Source organism: Lissotriton vulgaris, chromosome 7, assembly GCF_964263255.1.
Source record: "Lissotriton vulgaris chromosome 7, aLisVul1.2, whole genome shotgun sequence".
NCBI lineage: Eukaryota > Metazoa > Chordata > Amphibia > Caudata > Salamandridae > Lissotriton > Lissotriton vulgaris.
The window spans coordinates 193,921,696-193,935,533 of record NC_141695.1 but is presented as its reverse complement, the minus strand read 5'-3'; the positions used below and the strand labels follow the sequence as shown (position 1 = coordinate 193,935,533).

At 43.4% G+C, this 13,838-nt stretch overlaps 1 protein-coding gene across 2 annotated transcripts in view; it reads left to right on the top strand.

The window, feature by feature from the left end:
- The window catches only part of LOC147701165 (uncharacterized), a 35,162-nt gene extending 29,384 nt beyond the window's left edge, over positions 1-5,778 (top strand). For both annotated transcript variants that reach the window (XM_086929925.1, XM_086929926.1), the window contains exons 3-5: positions 1,478-1,615; positions 2,542-2,664; positions 4,412-5,778. In XM_086929925.1, the coding sequence (XP_086786051.1) occupies positions 1,478-1,615; positions 2,542-2,664; positions 4,412-4,686 (536 nt within the window). In that variant the 3' untranslated portion in view covers positions 4,687-5,778. The remainder of the gene's footprint in view (positions 1-1,477; positions 1,616-2,541; positions 2,665-4,411) is intronic.
- Positions 5,779-13,838: the final 8,060 nt, after the last annotated feature.

Genomic DNA, 13,838 nt, shown 5'->3' with positions numbered 1-13,838 from the left:
TCCAGCCTTCAGACACCTCCACATGATCCTCATACACCAGCAGGCCCTCATGGAGTGCCCTCCATCCTTCAGACACCTCCACATGGTACTTATGCACCCGGAGGCCCTCGTGGGGTGTCATCCATCCTTCAGACACCCAAGATGGTCCTTAGGAATCAGCAGGCCCTCATGGGTGCCATCCAGCCTTCAAACACCCTAGTTGGTCCTTACGAATCAGCAGGCCCTCGTGGGGTGTCATCCAGCCTTCAGACACCTCCACATGGCCTTGACACACCAACTGACCTGCATGTATTATGAGATCTGCCCTTCTACCAGGCAAAATGTAGTGGTCTTCAGTGACTACAGGGGACCTTACCACAAGCCCCCATCCACTCGGCCCTCATAGCTACTCCTCTGCTTTCTATGAGCCTCCAATATCGACAGACAAGCTAACCGATACTCTGCAAGATAAAATGATCTCTTCAGCATCGCACAATGTGCAGCTGAAACAGTCAGGATAGTAATTTTGCTTTTCAGTTCCTAATGTGGCATCAATGGACTCTTGAAAAGAGACAACAGATGGAAGGAAATAAAGAGATAACAAGAGTCGGCAAAAAATGAACAAGTCACTGGAAAAAATAGAGGGACAAAATAGAGAAAGAAAGAAAGTAAAAAAGAAAGAAAGAGGGAGAGAGAAAGGAAGAAAGAAAGAAAGAAAGACAGAAAGAAAGAAAGAGAGATAGGGAGGGCAGAAGGAACGAAGGGGGGAAGGAACAAAGGAAGAAATATAGAAAGAAAGAAAAATAAGAAAGGAAGGAAGGTATGTAGGAAGAAAGAAAGAAAGAAAGAAAGAAAGAAAGGAAGGAAGGAAGGAAGGAAGGAAGGAAGGAAGGAAGGAAGGAAGGAAGGAAGGAAGGAAGGAAGGAAGGAAGAAAGAAGGACGGAAGAAAAGAAGGCAAGAAAGAAAGTGTGAGAGACAGGATTGGAGAGTCAGTTGGGGGGTCTAAAAAAAGGCGCTACATCAGCCGGGTCTGAATGAGTCTTGGATTTAAAGGTAGCATAAGGTGAGGGTGGGTTTCATGAGTAGAATGATAATTTTCTGTTTTTTAGAAATATATTTGAGTGACTCAGGGGTTTTTGAGTAGACTCTGGGTAAATGTTAGTGATAAGGGTAGAGCCTTGAGGAAGTTTGAGATTTAGAGTGACTGTGTTCTCCTAGCCCATCCTAGAAAGACAATCCAAGTGTGCTTAATGCCTTTGAATGCTCTGCCCTGCTTGAATATATAAAGTGTTATAGAGGACGCACATGAAATTCTTGCCCTAATATTATCATGCATGTCATAAGTATGTATAGAAGGCATGTATGCATACCAGTCTGCAGCTGCATCTGGAGAAGCTGGTCATGCACTTGATGCACTCAGTCTCTGTGGTTCTCTTGCCTTCAGGTTATTCTTGTTATTCATTAGTAAGGTTCTATCTTGTGTCTCCTTCCTGACAGGCTATGTCAAAGCGTTCCTCGTCCTTTCCGTCCTCTTTGGCTTTGTCTGTATCCTGCTGGCGGCCGCGGCGCTGTATGTTCAGACGGATGGTCCTGTTGGCGTCCTAAATTGCGTGGCATGGAGCATCTTTACCCAAGGTACTACCTGTGGAGCAGTAAGCCAGGGGTTGGCTTCAGGGACAGGACTGTCTGTAGGGTCAGTGTGAGAGGTCCACATGGCCTGGCACCTTTGAAAGAACAATCGATGAGTTTGGGAGAAGGCATTTACATACCAGCTCTGGCTAATCATCTCCCTTTTAGGCTGTCCCTTTAACACACCCTTTAACCCTCTTGGTGCCCACCCTATCTAACTCTCCCTCTATTTACCCTTCTCTCTCTCTCTCTTTCTCTCTCTCTCTGTAACCCTCTTTCGTTTTCAAATCCCCTCTCTCCGACCCCCTGTCTAACTTTCTCTCTCTGCCCCAATCTTTCCCTACCTCTCTCCCTCCCTACAGTATTTTCTATACCCATTTTCTGCCCCTCTATCTGACCATTGTTAGGCAACTCCCTTTTCTAATCATCCCTTCCCAAATATATAATCTCAATCTCTCTCTCTCTCTCTCTGCCTACCTCTGCCTTTTTTTTTAATTTAACTCTCCCTTTCTTTCACTCTCTAGCCCATTTGTTATCCCTACACTAGCCTCTCTCTCCATCTCATGTTCTCTATTTTACACCATTTTCTTCACCCAATCCTTTTTTCTAGCTCTGTTTCTTTCCTCCTGACTCTTCAAGTACCCTATGACCAAATGCCCTCTGCCTCTACGCCCCCTCTCTCTCTTTCATCCCGTCTCTCTTTCTAAGTTTTTCACAGATTGGCATCTCAAATATGGCTGCAAGTAAGATTGACCCTGTGGCATCGTATCTTTGAATGTTATGCGCAGAAGTCCAGGAGGGTTAGTGGCCCAAGCATGAGTGGTGCATGGAGAACGGGGGCAGGGAGGAAGGGTGGATGGGTGGTTGGTTGGGGGTGTTGACAGCATCACACACCAAGGCAGTTTTCCATTAACATGTTTATTTTTATGCAGCTCTTTTGGCAGCAATCGGCATGATTCATGGCAGCATTATTTTCGGACTGGATCTCAACTTCAAGGCGTTCTCCTGGTCCTTCGGCTTGGGGTGGTTTGCTGTCATATTGGCCTTTGCTTCTGGTAGGTGTTCCTCAAAGAACCCTCACCCATGGGCAGTTTCTATAGTCTGATAAAGAGCACTGCATAGGCTAACAACACTGTTCATGGTATGCTCTGACGGTGTGATTTTAGAGGCTTATATTGAATTTGGTAAAAAGACACAGTGGGCTATGTACAAGTGTAGTGGCAGAGTGTGGCGTTAAACACAGGGCTGCAGCATATTTACAAGGATGTGGTGCAGCCCTGCATTTCCCCCTGCGCTGGCACTACACTTAGAAGTGTAGTGCCAACGCAGACACCATTGCACCATAGTGCAAGGGTAACTGCATGCAGGGGAACAAGGTTTATGTGTAGGAAGGTGTCCCTTCCTGCACAGAAACAATCATAAAATACAATTTTGTCACTTTTATGTGTCTATGTACAGGAAGGCGAACCTTCCTGTACATAAACAATCCATGCCATTTTGCTTTTTCCATGTGTATTGCACAAGGCAGCACACATGGAAAAAGCAAAAACGAGGAGGAATAAAGCATCTCTCCTCGTTTCGCCAAGTTAAGACCAGGTTTTCCCTGGTCTTAATTTTGGTGCGGCCTCCTATATATGCTGCCCTTGTACATAGGGGGGCAGCGTCAAAATGAATGGGTGTTGTGGTGGAACGCCCACTGCAACACCCACTGCCCACCCCTTTCACGCTAACCATGGTGTGAAAGGGGGCCTTATTTACAAGGCAGCGTTAAGCTACGTTAAGTGGCTTAATGCTGCCTTGTAAATAAGACTAAACCCCTATCGCCACCACAATGTCGGTGAAAAGGATGTTGTGGTGGCGATAGGGGCTTGTACATATGCTCCATAATCTCATAATAAAGACAATGCATAATGGTTTGTCTTTTAGTTTTGTAACAACTTTTTAAACGACAATGACACTTAGTATAGGATGTGGCTTCATCTGAGGTATTGTAGGTGATTAAGTCCAGAGATAGAAAGGAAAAGAGAGACAGAAGAGAAAGGAGATAGACCCAAAACAAGGGGATCATTAGACTGGTATTGGATGAACAGCTGCAGTGATCAGTTTAATAGTTACCATTGGTCTGAATCTATGCAGAAGAGATGTGATGAGATTCTTGTTGTATCGGTATGGCCACGGTGCGGAACATAGCCTTGGGGGTTTCACTTTCTGAAAGTATAAATCCAACTTGTTCCATAGATGGTGCGATGAGTGGTTGTGAAAGTTCATGTCAATCCCTGTGTTGTCCACACTCTCTTAGCGAAGAAGACCAAAGTCCACCAGTCATGATAAGATAAGTTCTTGTATGACTTCTATTCACATAATATTTTTGATCCCTATGGTCAGTAGCAGGTCAAGGCGGTGCAGGTCATTACCATTTAGGTGAGCGGTTGGTGAGAAGAACCACAGACCTAGTGTTACAGCATGGGTTTTAAGGGAGATATTAGTTTAAAATACTTTATTTATATTTTTCTCAATGTCCATCCAAAATGATTTTGCCATCTTACAATTGAGTAACATATGTTCAATGAAGGCTGATGAGTTGTGAGAGTTCCAACATAGGTCGGATTCAATAAGACTAGATTTGAAAAGTTTATCAGGAATCGTAATAGCTTTTTGTCATGGTGCTGGAATCAGTGATTGTTTTGCCTAAGAAGACTCTAATCCTACCAATTTTCAGTCAATCCTTCTGCCACTGTATTGTTTTTTCTCCCAAATTGATGCTGTTTTATTCATTCTTCCAATTCTTTTTTATCTTCCCAGCTATAATTTGCGGAATTGACCACAAATTGGAGCCTGCTTCTCAACAGCCGTTATTAGAACGTGTCCGGTCCTTGAGGGGGGGACCAGTTCAGCATCAAATTCATCCGCAAGGCGATTCCAAACCACCCCCTTATTCACCACCGGAAGGGGCAGTTCTGCCACAGTTAGGGCCTCAGGGGCAAATTCAGACCTATCAGACACCTCCAATGACGTATGATAACCCACCAGGATACACACCGCAACCGGGATACCAGCCTACATCAGTAGCACAGTAGTTAATTAGTAGCAACCAGAAAATCAAACAGAGTCTCAAGCTTTAATACTCTTTGGAGACGATATTTGATGACACCTCAGGAAGTGATTTCAAACAGCTTTTTGCCGTGGTCCACAAGATCTATAATATATTTTGTTTTTCAAATACGTTGCCATTTTGGTGTTATTTGAATTTATTTTCTCTGCATGGGCTCCTACTTTTTTCTTGGTGGCTGCATTCTGCTGATTATAGTGCAAAATGAGGTTTTATTTGCAAATTTATTTTGCTCGCAAAATCCGCCTAGTGTAAATTCCACTGTAATATTCTAGTTAGGAAGAGTTGGTGCTTTACATCAATGACTTGTACAGCAGCTTTTCGAGTAGGTCTATAAATGTAATATATGTTGAACCTCAGTTGTGTACATACTGTGTAATAATTATCCAATAAATTATAAGGGACGAACACAGCGCACGAGTGAGGACCTTACCCAATGTCAGATAAAGACCGCCTCACTGTTGAACTTGATACTTTGTTGCTCTTTCTTTCTGAGCTAGCCACATTGTGTTCTTACTAAAGTTTTTCTTTTTCTTCCTGGAACTAAAGTTGGAAACATGATTACGGCTATAAGTATTGCCGTCAGCTCCTCCACACATCATCTGACTATTATATACATCAAATTGAAACATCTACACATTCTGCTATAGAACTCTTTCAAGCTATAAATACATTTACCAAACCCCCTTGATTAGAGGTAGTAACTAAACTCTAGCTTTTTGTGAGAAAATGGCCTTCCATTTTTTTGATAAAGTAGAACAAATCTACAATCCGTTTACTTGTTTTTGTGTCATGGATTTCAAGATCATCCCTAATCCAGCAACAGTTTTCACCCTCAACCCTAACCCTTCAACCCAAACGTAGTCATTTCTCTTCTGTTACGGATGCAGAATTATTCAACCTACTCAAGTCCATCAAATCGGGATCACCTCAAGATCCTTGCCTCCCTTCGATTCTCAAAAGGCTTCCTATTCCTATCGCCTCTTATCTTACTAACATCTTTAATGGGATTTTTACCTCAGGGAACTTCCCTAAACTGTGGAAAAAGGCCTCCATTCTATGTATTGTATGTATGTATGTATTGGCATTTATATAGCGCACTACTTACCCGTAGGGTCCCAAGGCGCTTCGACCGCTGCGAAACCCTTCCTGGCTTCCCTGAGAGATGGTCCCTTAATGGGTATCTCCAGGGTGAGACCAGGCATCCCCGGCGGTCTGGTGGGGCCGTTAGTGAAGATGAGGCAAGCTAATGCCCAGAGTTGCCGAGTGTGATCGCTGATCAGAGTGGGCACCGAGGCGAGAGAATTATCGAGTCCGCTGACCCTGGTCCAGAAACCTGCCGCGCCGGGAATCGAACCCTGGTCCCGGGCCGTCCTCTGCTCTCGGGTCTGCCGCCTCTAACCAGTGAGCCACACTACTTCACTTCTTAAAAAAACAATTTGGACACCGATAATCCAGCAAATTATTGCCCTACCTCAAGACTGCCATTTCCAACAAAGATAGTGTAAAAACGAACTCATTTTCAATTGACACAGTTCATTCAGGACAATCAGATATCGGACCCTGCCCAATTCGGCTTTAGGGCCAAACATACCATGGAAATGGCTTTAATCAAAACTACAGATGAAATAAAATCTATTTTTGGTAAAGGAGGATCTGCAGCACTTATCCTCCTCGATCTGTTAGCGGGGTTCGATACTGTTGACCATGCCACCATTCAAGGAGCCCCATAGAACCTTCTGCAGGCGTTCCTATCGGAACGTTCTCAAATAGTGGACCTCGACAACCATAGGTCAAAGCCATTTACTCTCCCTTGTGGGGTAACACAGGAATCATCATTAAGCCCTACACTTTTTAATATATATGTGATCTCCTTGGCAGCCCTGATCAAATCCTATGGCTTTTAAACAATTTCATATGCAGACGATACGCAAATAGTATTATCAATCACACACGGACAGGAGAAGGAAACGGGGGCTCGCTTTCATAACTGCATGAGGCCATCTCCGGATGGATGTCATCCAACTGCTTAAAATTAAACTTTGGCAAAACAGAGGACCTTATATGTGGAAATAACCCCAATATCTGGACGCCAGAGGGGTGGCCAGACGAGCTGGGCATATGCCCATCACTCACCAGGAAAGCAAAAAACCTGGGGGTGATTATGGACAATAAACTCGCTTATGGCGACCACGTAAGCATGGTGATCTTGGCCTGCTTCCTAATCCTCAGGATAATAAGGAAAAAAGATCTTTCTACCCGAGAGCAGTCTCAGGACAGTGATCACAGGCCTCATTATGGCAAAGATAGCCTATTGCAATAGTCTTCTTCTAAATACTAAAAAAAAGCACATCAATAGACAGCAAATCGCTCAAAATTCAGCAGCAAGATTAATCACAAGCACTCCCAAATTTGTCTCTGTAAAGAAAGAGCTGGCACAACTTAATGTGCTCCCCTTGAGGCTAAGAGTATGTTTTAAGGCCCTTTGTATGGCCTTCAATGCCCTCAATATAATTGACAGCAACCATCTGAGGCAGAAATTTAAGTGGTATGTGCCTACTGGAAATCTTCGGTCCACAGAAGCCAAATTAGTTGTAACTCCCCCGATCAAAAAGGCCAGCTGCGGTGACAGAAGCTTCATCACATGTGCCCCCCAAAGCTTGGAATGAGCTCCCATTCCACCTGAGGAACTCTCCAGATCTCCTCTCATTCAGAAGGGGGCTGAAAATAAGGCTCTTCACTCAGTAATGTCTCTTCACAGACACCCAGAAGGCATAACACCCTCATTGACTGTCATAACAAATTGGGCATCACTAACAAGACTTACTCCAGTCGTTTTTAACAGACAGGGAGTACTCAGGCATGTTGGGAAATTTTACATCTAAGCCTTTTTCCCTCCTGTGAGGGGTCCCCCAAGGATCCTCCCTGAGTCCCCTACTCTTCAATATTTATGTCATCAAATCAAACTCTCCTCTCTGATTACATCTTTTGGGTTTTCACCCACTTCGTATGCAGTCGACACGCAGATTGTCGTTTCAGCATCAAACAAAGCAGAATTTAATACAACCCAGTTTCAGAACTGCATGAGAGTAGTCAGTAACTGTATGGGTAGGCACTGCCTTAAATTGAACTTGGAGAAGACCGAGGCCATTCTGTTTGTCAACAAAACCCCAATTCTGGAACCCAGCATCCTGGCCTATGGAGCTGGAAATTCTTCCCATCCTGGTCCGAAAAGTAAACAATCTGGGCATAGTCATTGACAAGAAATTAAATCTTCATAAACACATTTGTTCAGTCATCTCTTCTAGTGTGAATACTCTGAGAATTATTAAGAAGATTCTCTCGTTTATTCTCCTTACCTCCAGAAAAACAGTTATTTAACTACTAATCCTTTTCAAATCGGATTATTGTAATGGTCTGTACATTAGCATCAAAAACAGTACACAAGGAAATTGCAAAGTATTCAAAACACAGCAGATAGGCCTATCCTTGATCTGCCCAAATTTCACCCTGTCTCAGCTTCTATTAAAAAGCTCCACAGGTTTACAGTGGCCAACTGGATCAAATTCAAAGCACTATGCCTTACTTATAAAGCCTTACATGATTCCTGCGGCAGGTACCTTAAACAATCCCTCTCTTGGTACATACCCAATCGAGACCTAAGATCCAAAAATACACTGATGATCTCTCGCTCTAGATTTAAGAGATTCAAATAGGGGACAGTTTCTCCTCTGAAGCTTCAGTGCTGTGGAACAGCTTGCCCATAAATATCAAAGCAGCTCCCACTTTACTGAGTTTTACGAAACTTGTAAACACGTGGCTTGTAAACACTTGGCCTCCCCTGTCCCTTCTACACTGCATTACCCCAACTCAGCACCAAGACACCCTTGGGTAATCATTCGCTTTAGAAGTTTCCATAACATAACATGCCAAAGCAGTAAATGTTTACTCCCTCACCATAAAGCAACCTCTCACTAGTCCATAGTCTTTGCCCTTCCTCTGTCTCCATCTTCTCCGGGCTTGGACAAGGTTAGAAAGGTGGAGTCATAGAAGGAGGTGTCATCTCAGCCTTCCCCAGGGCTCTCATTTCTTGTGTCCCTTCCATTCACACAGTGCTAGTGGATGGATGGACTACTATAATCTGCCAGCCCTCGGTTTATCCTCTGAGCTCCCTTTTGTCTAGTAGACCCAGCTGGCCAGCTCGCTCCATACCGAAACTAGGCCTCTTCATGTCTTGCCCCCTGAGCATTGAGAGGGATCATACCATGTGGCTAGCTAGGGGCTGGTCCAACAACCTCTCTTCTCATTACTTACTGATGCTGCCAGAGATTATATATGGCATAAGCCAGGAGCTTAGAGGGCTGCCCTAGAGCTGCAGAGCCATGGACTTTGAACCGGCATGGGATCACTGCCACCTCTTGGTATGTAAGCATTTCAGAGGAAGGGCAGGGACCAGCATTGATACTATTAGGCTTGTCAAAGTGTTTTGGGATATGAATGCCTTCTTCTGCATAAGTGAACATATATGTGTATTTGTCAATGTATTTGTGATGGTGTGTTAAGTCAAGGACAGTGAGTTTCAGGCATGCCAAATCTAACCCATCCATGACATAGTGTGACCACACTGGAAACATGCTGACTAACCCTCATATAATAATGGCACATTAGTGGAATATTGGGGACATTTCAGGAAAACATGCTAGGTCACCTTCACAAAACAGGATATTTCTGGGTATTCCTGACAAAATGCTTATGAAGGCCCATCTCCTACCTATTTCATACTGGCTACCCCTGGCAATGATGGAGCATGAGCGACCTAAATATTTACATTCATGGTGGCACAGTGGCTAACCCAGAGATGATGATGACCCATCAGTTACATATGTGTTCCCATTATTGGCATAGTTATGCATATCCCTGAAATAATGGTGATGAAATTCTTCACCGTTTGATGGACATAAGAGATTCCATGATAAATCATAAAATGAATGTTCCTGAGTGTTTGGTGAAAATGGCAAGAACGTGTATTCCCTGAAAATGTGCATCTGGAATTGTGTGACAGACATACCGTTTTCTTTCATGGAAATGTCAACTTATGTTTGAGCTTTTTTATGCAAAATAAAAATGTATTTGTGTTTTTTTTATATTTAGAAACATGAGAGATGATGTTTCAAACAAAAGTAATGCATGTGTGAATAAACTGTAATAGCAAAAACAGCAAATTGTGGTTCCTTGTTACAAGAGGCACTTCCTGCATTGGCTGTTTATTGGAGGTAGTTTATCATCTATACTGGTAATGCCTTTAAGATATTATCACTACTGTTATGTGACCCCAGAATGTAAATAAAGTGTACTCTGTCTGTTATGTGAGCAGAAAATGTAAATAAAGTGTAATCTGTCTACTATCTGACCGTGTGCTGTATGTAGAATTGAGCAGCTGCCTGGCTCTGTGAGCCTGTAGGATAGATCTAGCTCTAATATGTGCTGTAGAATATATCTAGGTCTATTATGTGTTTTAAGTTGTATCTAGATCTGCTATGTGTTGTATGATATATCTAGCTTCGCGGCTGCAATGTATTGTAAGATATATCTATGGCTGCTATGTGTTGTAAGATATGTCTAGCTATGCTGTGTGTTGTAAGGTATATCTAGGACTGCTATGTGTTGTAAGATATATCTACCTTTGCTATGAGTTGTAAGATACATCTAGGGCTGCTATGTGTTCTAAGATATATTTAGCTAGGCTGTGTGTTGTACGATATATCTACATCTGCTATTTGTTGTAAGATATTTTGGGCTTTGCTATGAGTTGTAAGATATATCTAGGGCTGCTTTGTGTTATACGATATATCTAGCTATGCTGTGTGTTTTAAGATATATTTGGGCTGCTGTTTGTTGTAAGATATATCTAGCTTTGCTATGAGTTTTTTTATTTATTTAAAAGGTTTAATATAGGGCTGGCTAGACATGGAGGTATCAGAGCGCTTTACATGGGTATCAGACAATAAATTGCAGGTTACAGCTTTACAAAAGTTACACAGTTATTAGAGCACGGCAATTTTAGTTACAAGTAAGGTTGAGACAAACAAAAAGGAACATATAGGTAGGGAGAAAAGCTGGCAAGGGGAGATATTCCGGGGAGTAGGGGGGTAATAGCAGGGGAAGTAGACAGAGAGTAGAGGAGGGAAAGAGGAGGAGAAGTGTGGCTCAATGGTTAGAGCGGCAGACCCTGATGCAGAGGTCTAGCCCGGGACCAGGGTTCAATTCTCCGCCTCAGCGGGTCTTGGGCTCAAAATTCCACGGACCTGATAATTCTCGCCTCGGTGCCTATTCCAATCATGGAGTCCCACTCTGGGCAATAGCTTGCTTAATCTCCACAACGGCCCCCTCAACGCTAAGGATGCCTGGCACCCACCTTGGGGGTGCCCAGGAGTGGATGCCTCACAGGGAAAGCCAGGAAGGGGTCCACAGCGGTATTCGTACAAGTGCCTTGAGACCCTTGCGGGTGAGTAGTGCGCTATACAAGTATCAATTTACATTACATTACATTAGAAGAGGGTTAGAGACACGGCATGGCCAGAGGATGGGGAGGGTGACAGGGACACAAGCCGGTAGACGAGTCAAAGCTGTGCCCAAAGTCCAGAAGTTGTGATCCCAGGGGGAGTGGTATCATTTCCCCATCTCTGTTGCGAGAGGCTCCCTAAGCGCAGTGGACTCTCTCAGAGGGGTTTCTGAGACTCCAAGGTCTATTTATTGGATCCTTCCCCAAAAAGGGGAGAGGGGTGCTTTGGCCAGGGGTGCCATACCATACCTCAATTGTGAGTGGCTCCCATGGCACTGTGTACTCTCTCAGCGGGTATGCTGAGACTCCAGCGTAAATAACTGGGATCCTTCCCCATAAAGGAGAGAAGGAGTGCTTAGTCAAAGCGCAAAAAAGGACAGGGGGCTAGGTAGTGAAAGGAGGCAAGGGGAGATATATTCCAGGGATTGGGGGGGGAGGAGTAGCTGAAGTAGACAGAGAATGGAGGAGGGAAAGAGGAGGGGAGGATTATTGACACGGCAAGGCAAGAGGAGATACAAACCGGTAGGTGAGTCAAAGCTGAAACAAAAGTCCAGTAAGCTGTGATCCCAGGGGGAGTGGTATCATTTCCCCGTCCCTGTTGCGAGAGACTCCCTAAGCGCAGTGGACTCTCTCAGAGGGGTTCTCTGAGACTCCAAGACCTACTTTATTGGATCCTTCCCCAAAAAGATATATCTATGGCTGCTATCTGTTGTAAGATATATCTAGCTCTGTGGTGTGTTGTAAGATGTATCTAGATCTGCTATTTGTTGCAAAATATTTCTAGCTTTGTGATGAGTTATAAGATATATCTAGGGCTGCTATGTGCTGTTAGATATATCTAGCTGTGCTGTGTTGTAAGATATATTTAGCTCTGCTATGTGTTTTAGGATATTTCTAGCTTTGCTATTAGTTGTAGGATATATCTAGCTCTGCTGTGTGTTGTAAGATGTTTCTAGCTTTGATATTAGTTGTAAGATCTATCTAGCTCTGCTGTGAGCTGTAAGATATATCGAGCTTCGCTATGTGTTGTAAGATATAGTTAGCTGTGCTAAGTGTAGTCTGTGGCTGTGAGAGATAAAAAACCTACTTAAAAAATGATGTGAAAGGAAACATCAAACATTTACTTGCCCATAAAGGCCATTTGAAAAGCAATAGGCAGTGTGACCTTAAATATACAGACCTTCCTACTTGATTGTAATGCATAAAGTTCTTCAGACAACTTTCCAGGGCCATTTCTTTTAAAAATTCAGGTTTTGCTGACGTTTTTTCTGAATTATTCTTAGAGAGTCCCTAGGGGAAGATAAGGGTTGTCTGGCACAGTACACAAGTATTTGAATCGTTTGTTAGTACCCCTTCTGAATCTTTGGCTTTTTGTGATCAATGTGTGTAATGACTGTGGGGCAAAATACTCAATTGTCCCTTTTTAACACAATGCTTGGAATGAGAACCCCATAGAACATTCCTTATGGACGTCTGTCTTACTCAGCCAAATTTAGAGCAAGTATTAATGCCCTACCATTTTCACAGTTTACTGGCCACCACCACCTATCACATCAATGGCAAACTCAGGCAAAAGCATCATAATTTAACCATAAAAAGTGTTCTGAGTAAATGTAAAATTTATATAGGCCCACCCTCACTATTGTAAGTGGTATTCAATGGCATAGAAGGGATTATATATGTAGGCATGTAAATAAACTGTCCCAGTATCGTGGAGTTTAGTGGTGATGAAAGCTGAACAGCTACTTTAATAGAGCCTTATAGCCCACCTCCGGGTGCTATACATTTTGTTAAAGGCCCTGAACCCAAGTTTAGTGGTGATGTACGCTGAACTGCTACCTTGATACAGCTATATAACCCACCGCCAGGTGCTTTCTGGTAGTTAAATGCCTGAACCTGAGTTATAGGCCCAAGTTTAGCGTTGATGTGCGCGGAACTGCTACTTTAATATAGCCTTATAGCCCGCTGCAGGGTGCTATACCGGTTCTTAGAGGCCCTGATCCCTAGTATAGGTCTGAGTTTAGTGGTGATGTACACTGTACTGCTACTTTAATATAGCCTTTAAGCATGCATGTGGACTGCAGGAGCACCCCCCCACCCCTCCCCCCACCCTTCTAGTTAAAGGGCTTTCTGTGGTTTCTGTGACTCTCAGGACATGTTGTACACACAGTTGAATTGTAAACTAAGTCACATCCGGCGGTCATGTTGTAGTCCACCTCTTCCAACTTGATGTAAGAGGTGAACCAATCCTCTCCATTCACCATCTTTACATCAGGAAAGAGGACAGACTAGACATGACACTACAATGACAAGATTGGGACTCCTTCTGAGCGACTTACTATTCACTGGCCTCCAAAAGGTAGGTGCGGGTTCCCTTAGAGCTGTTCTTGACAAAACAACTTTCTTTGTTACTGGGTGCAAGAAATGTGACCACCTTACATTTGTCCTATTAACTCTACTTTGGCTTCTCATTGAAGAAAGAACACAATTTAAGACTGTTTCCATCACTCACAAAGCCCTACATAAAACCACGTCTTCCTATCTAGATGAGAAACTGA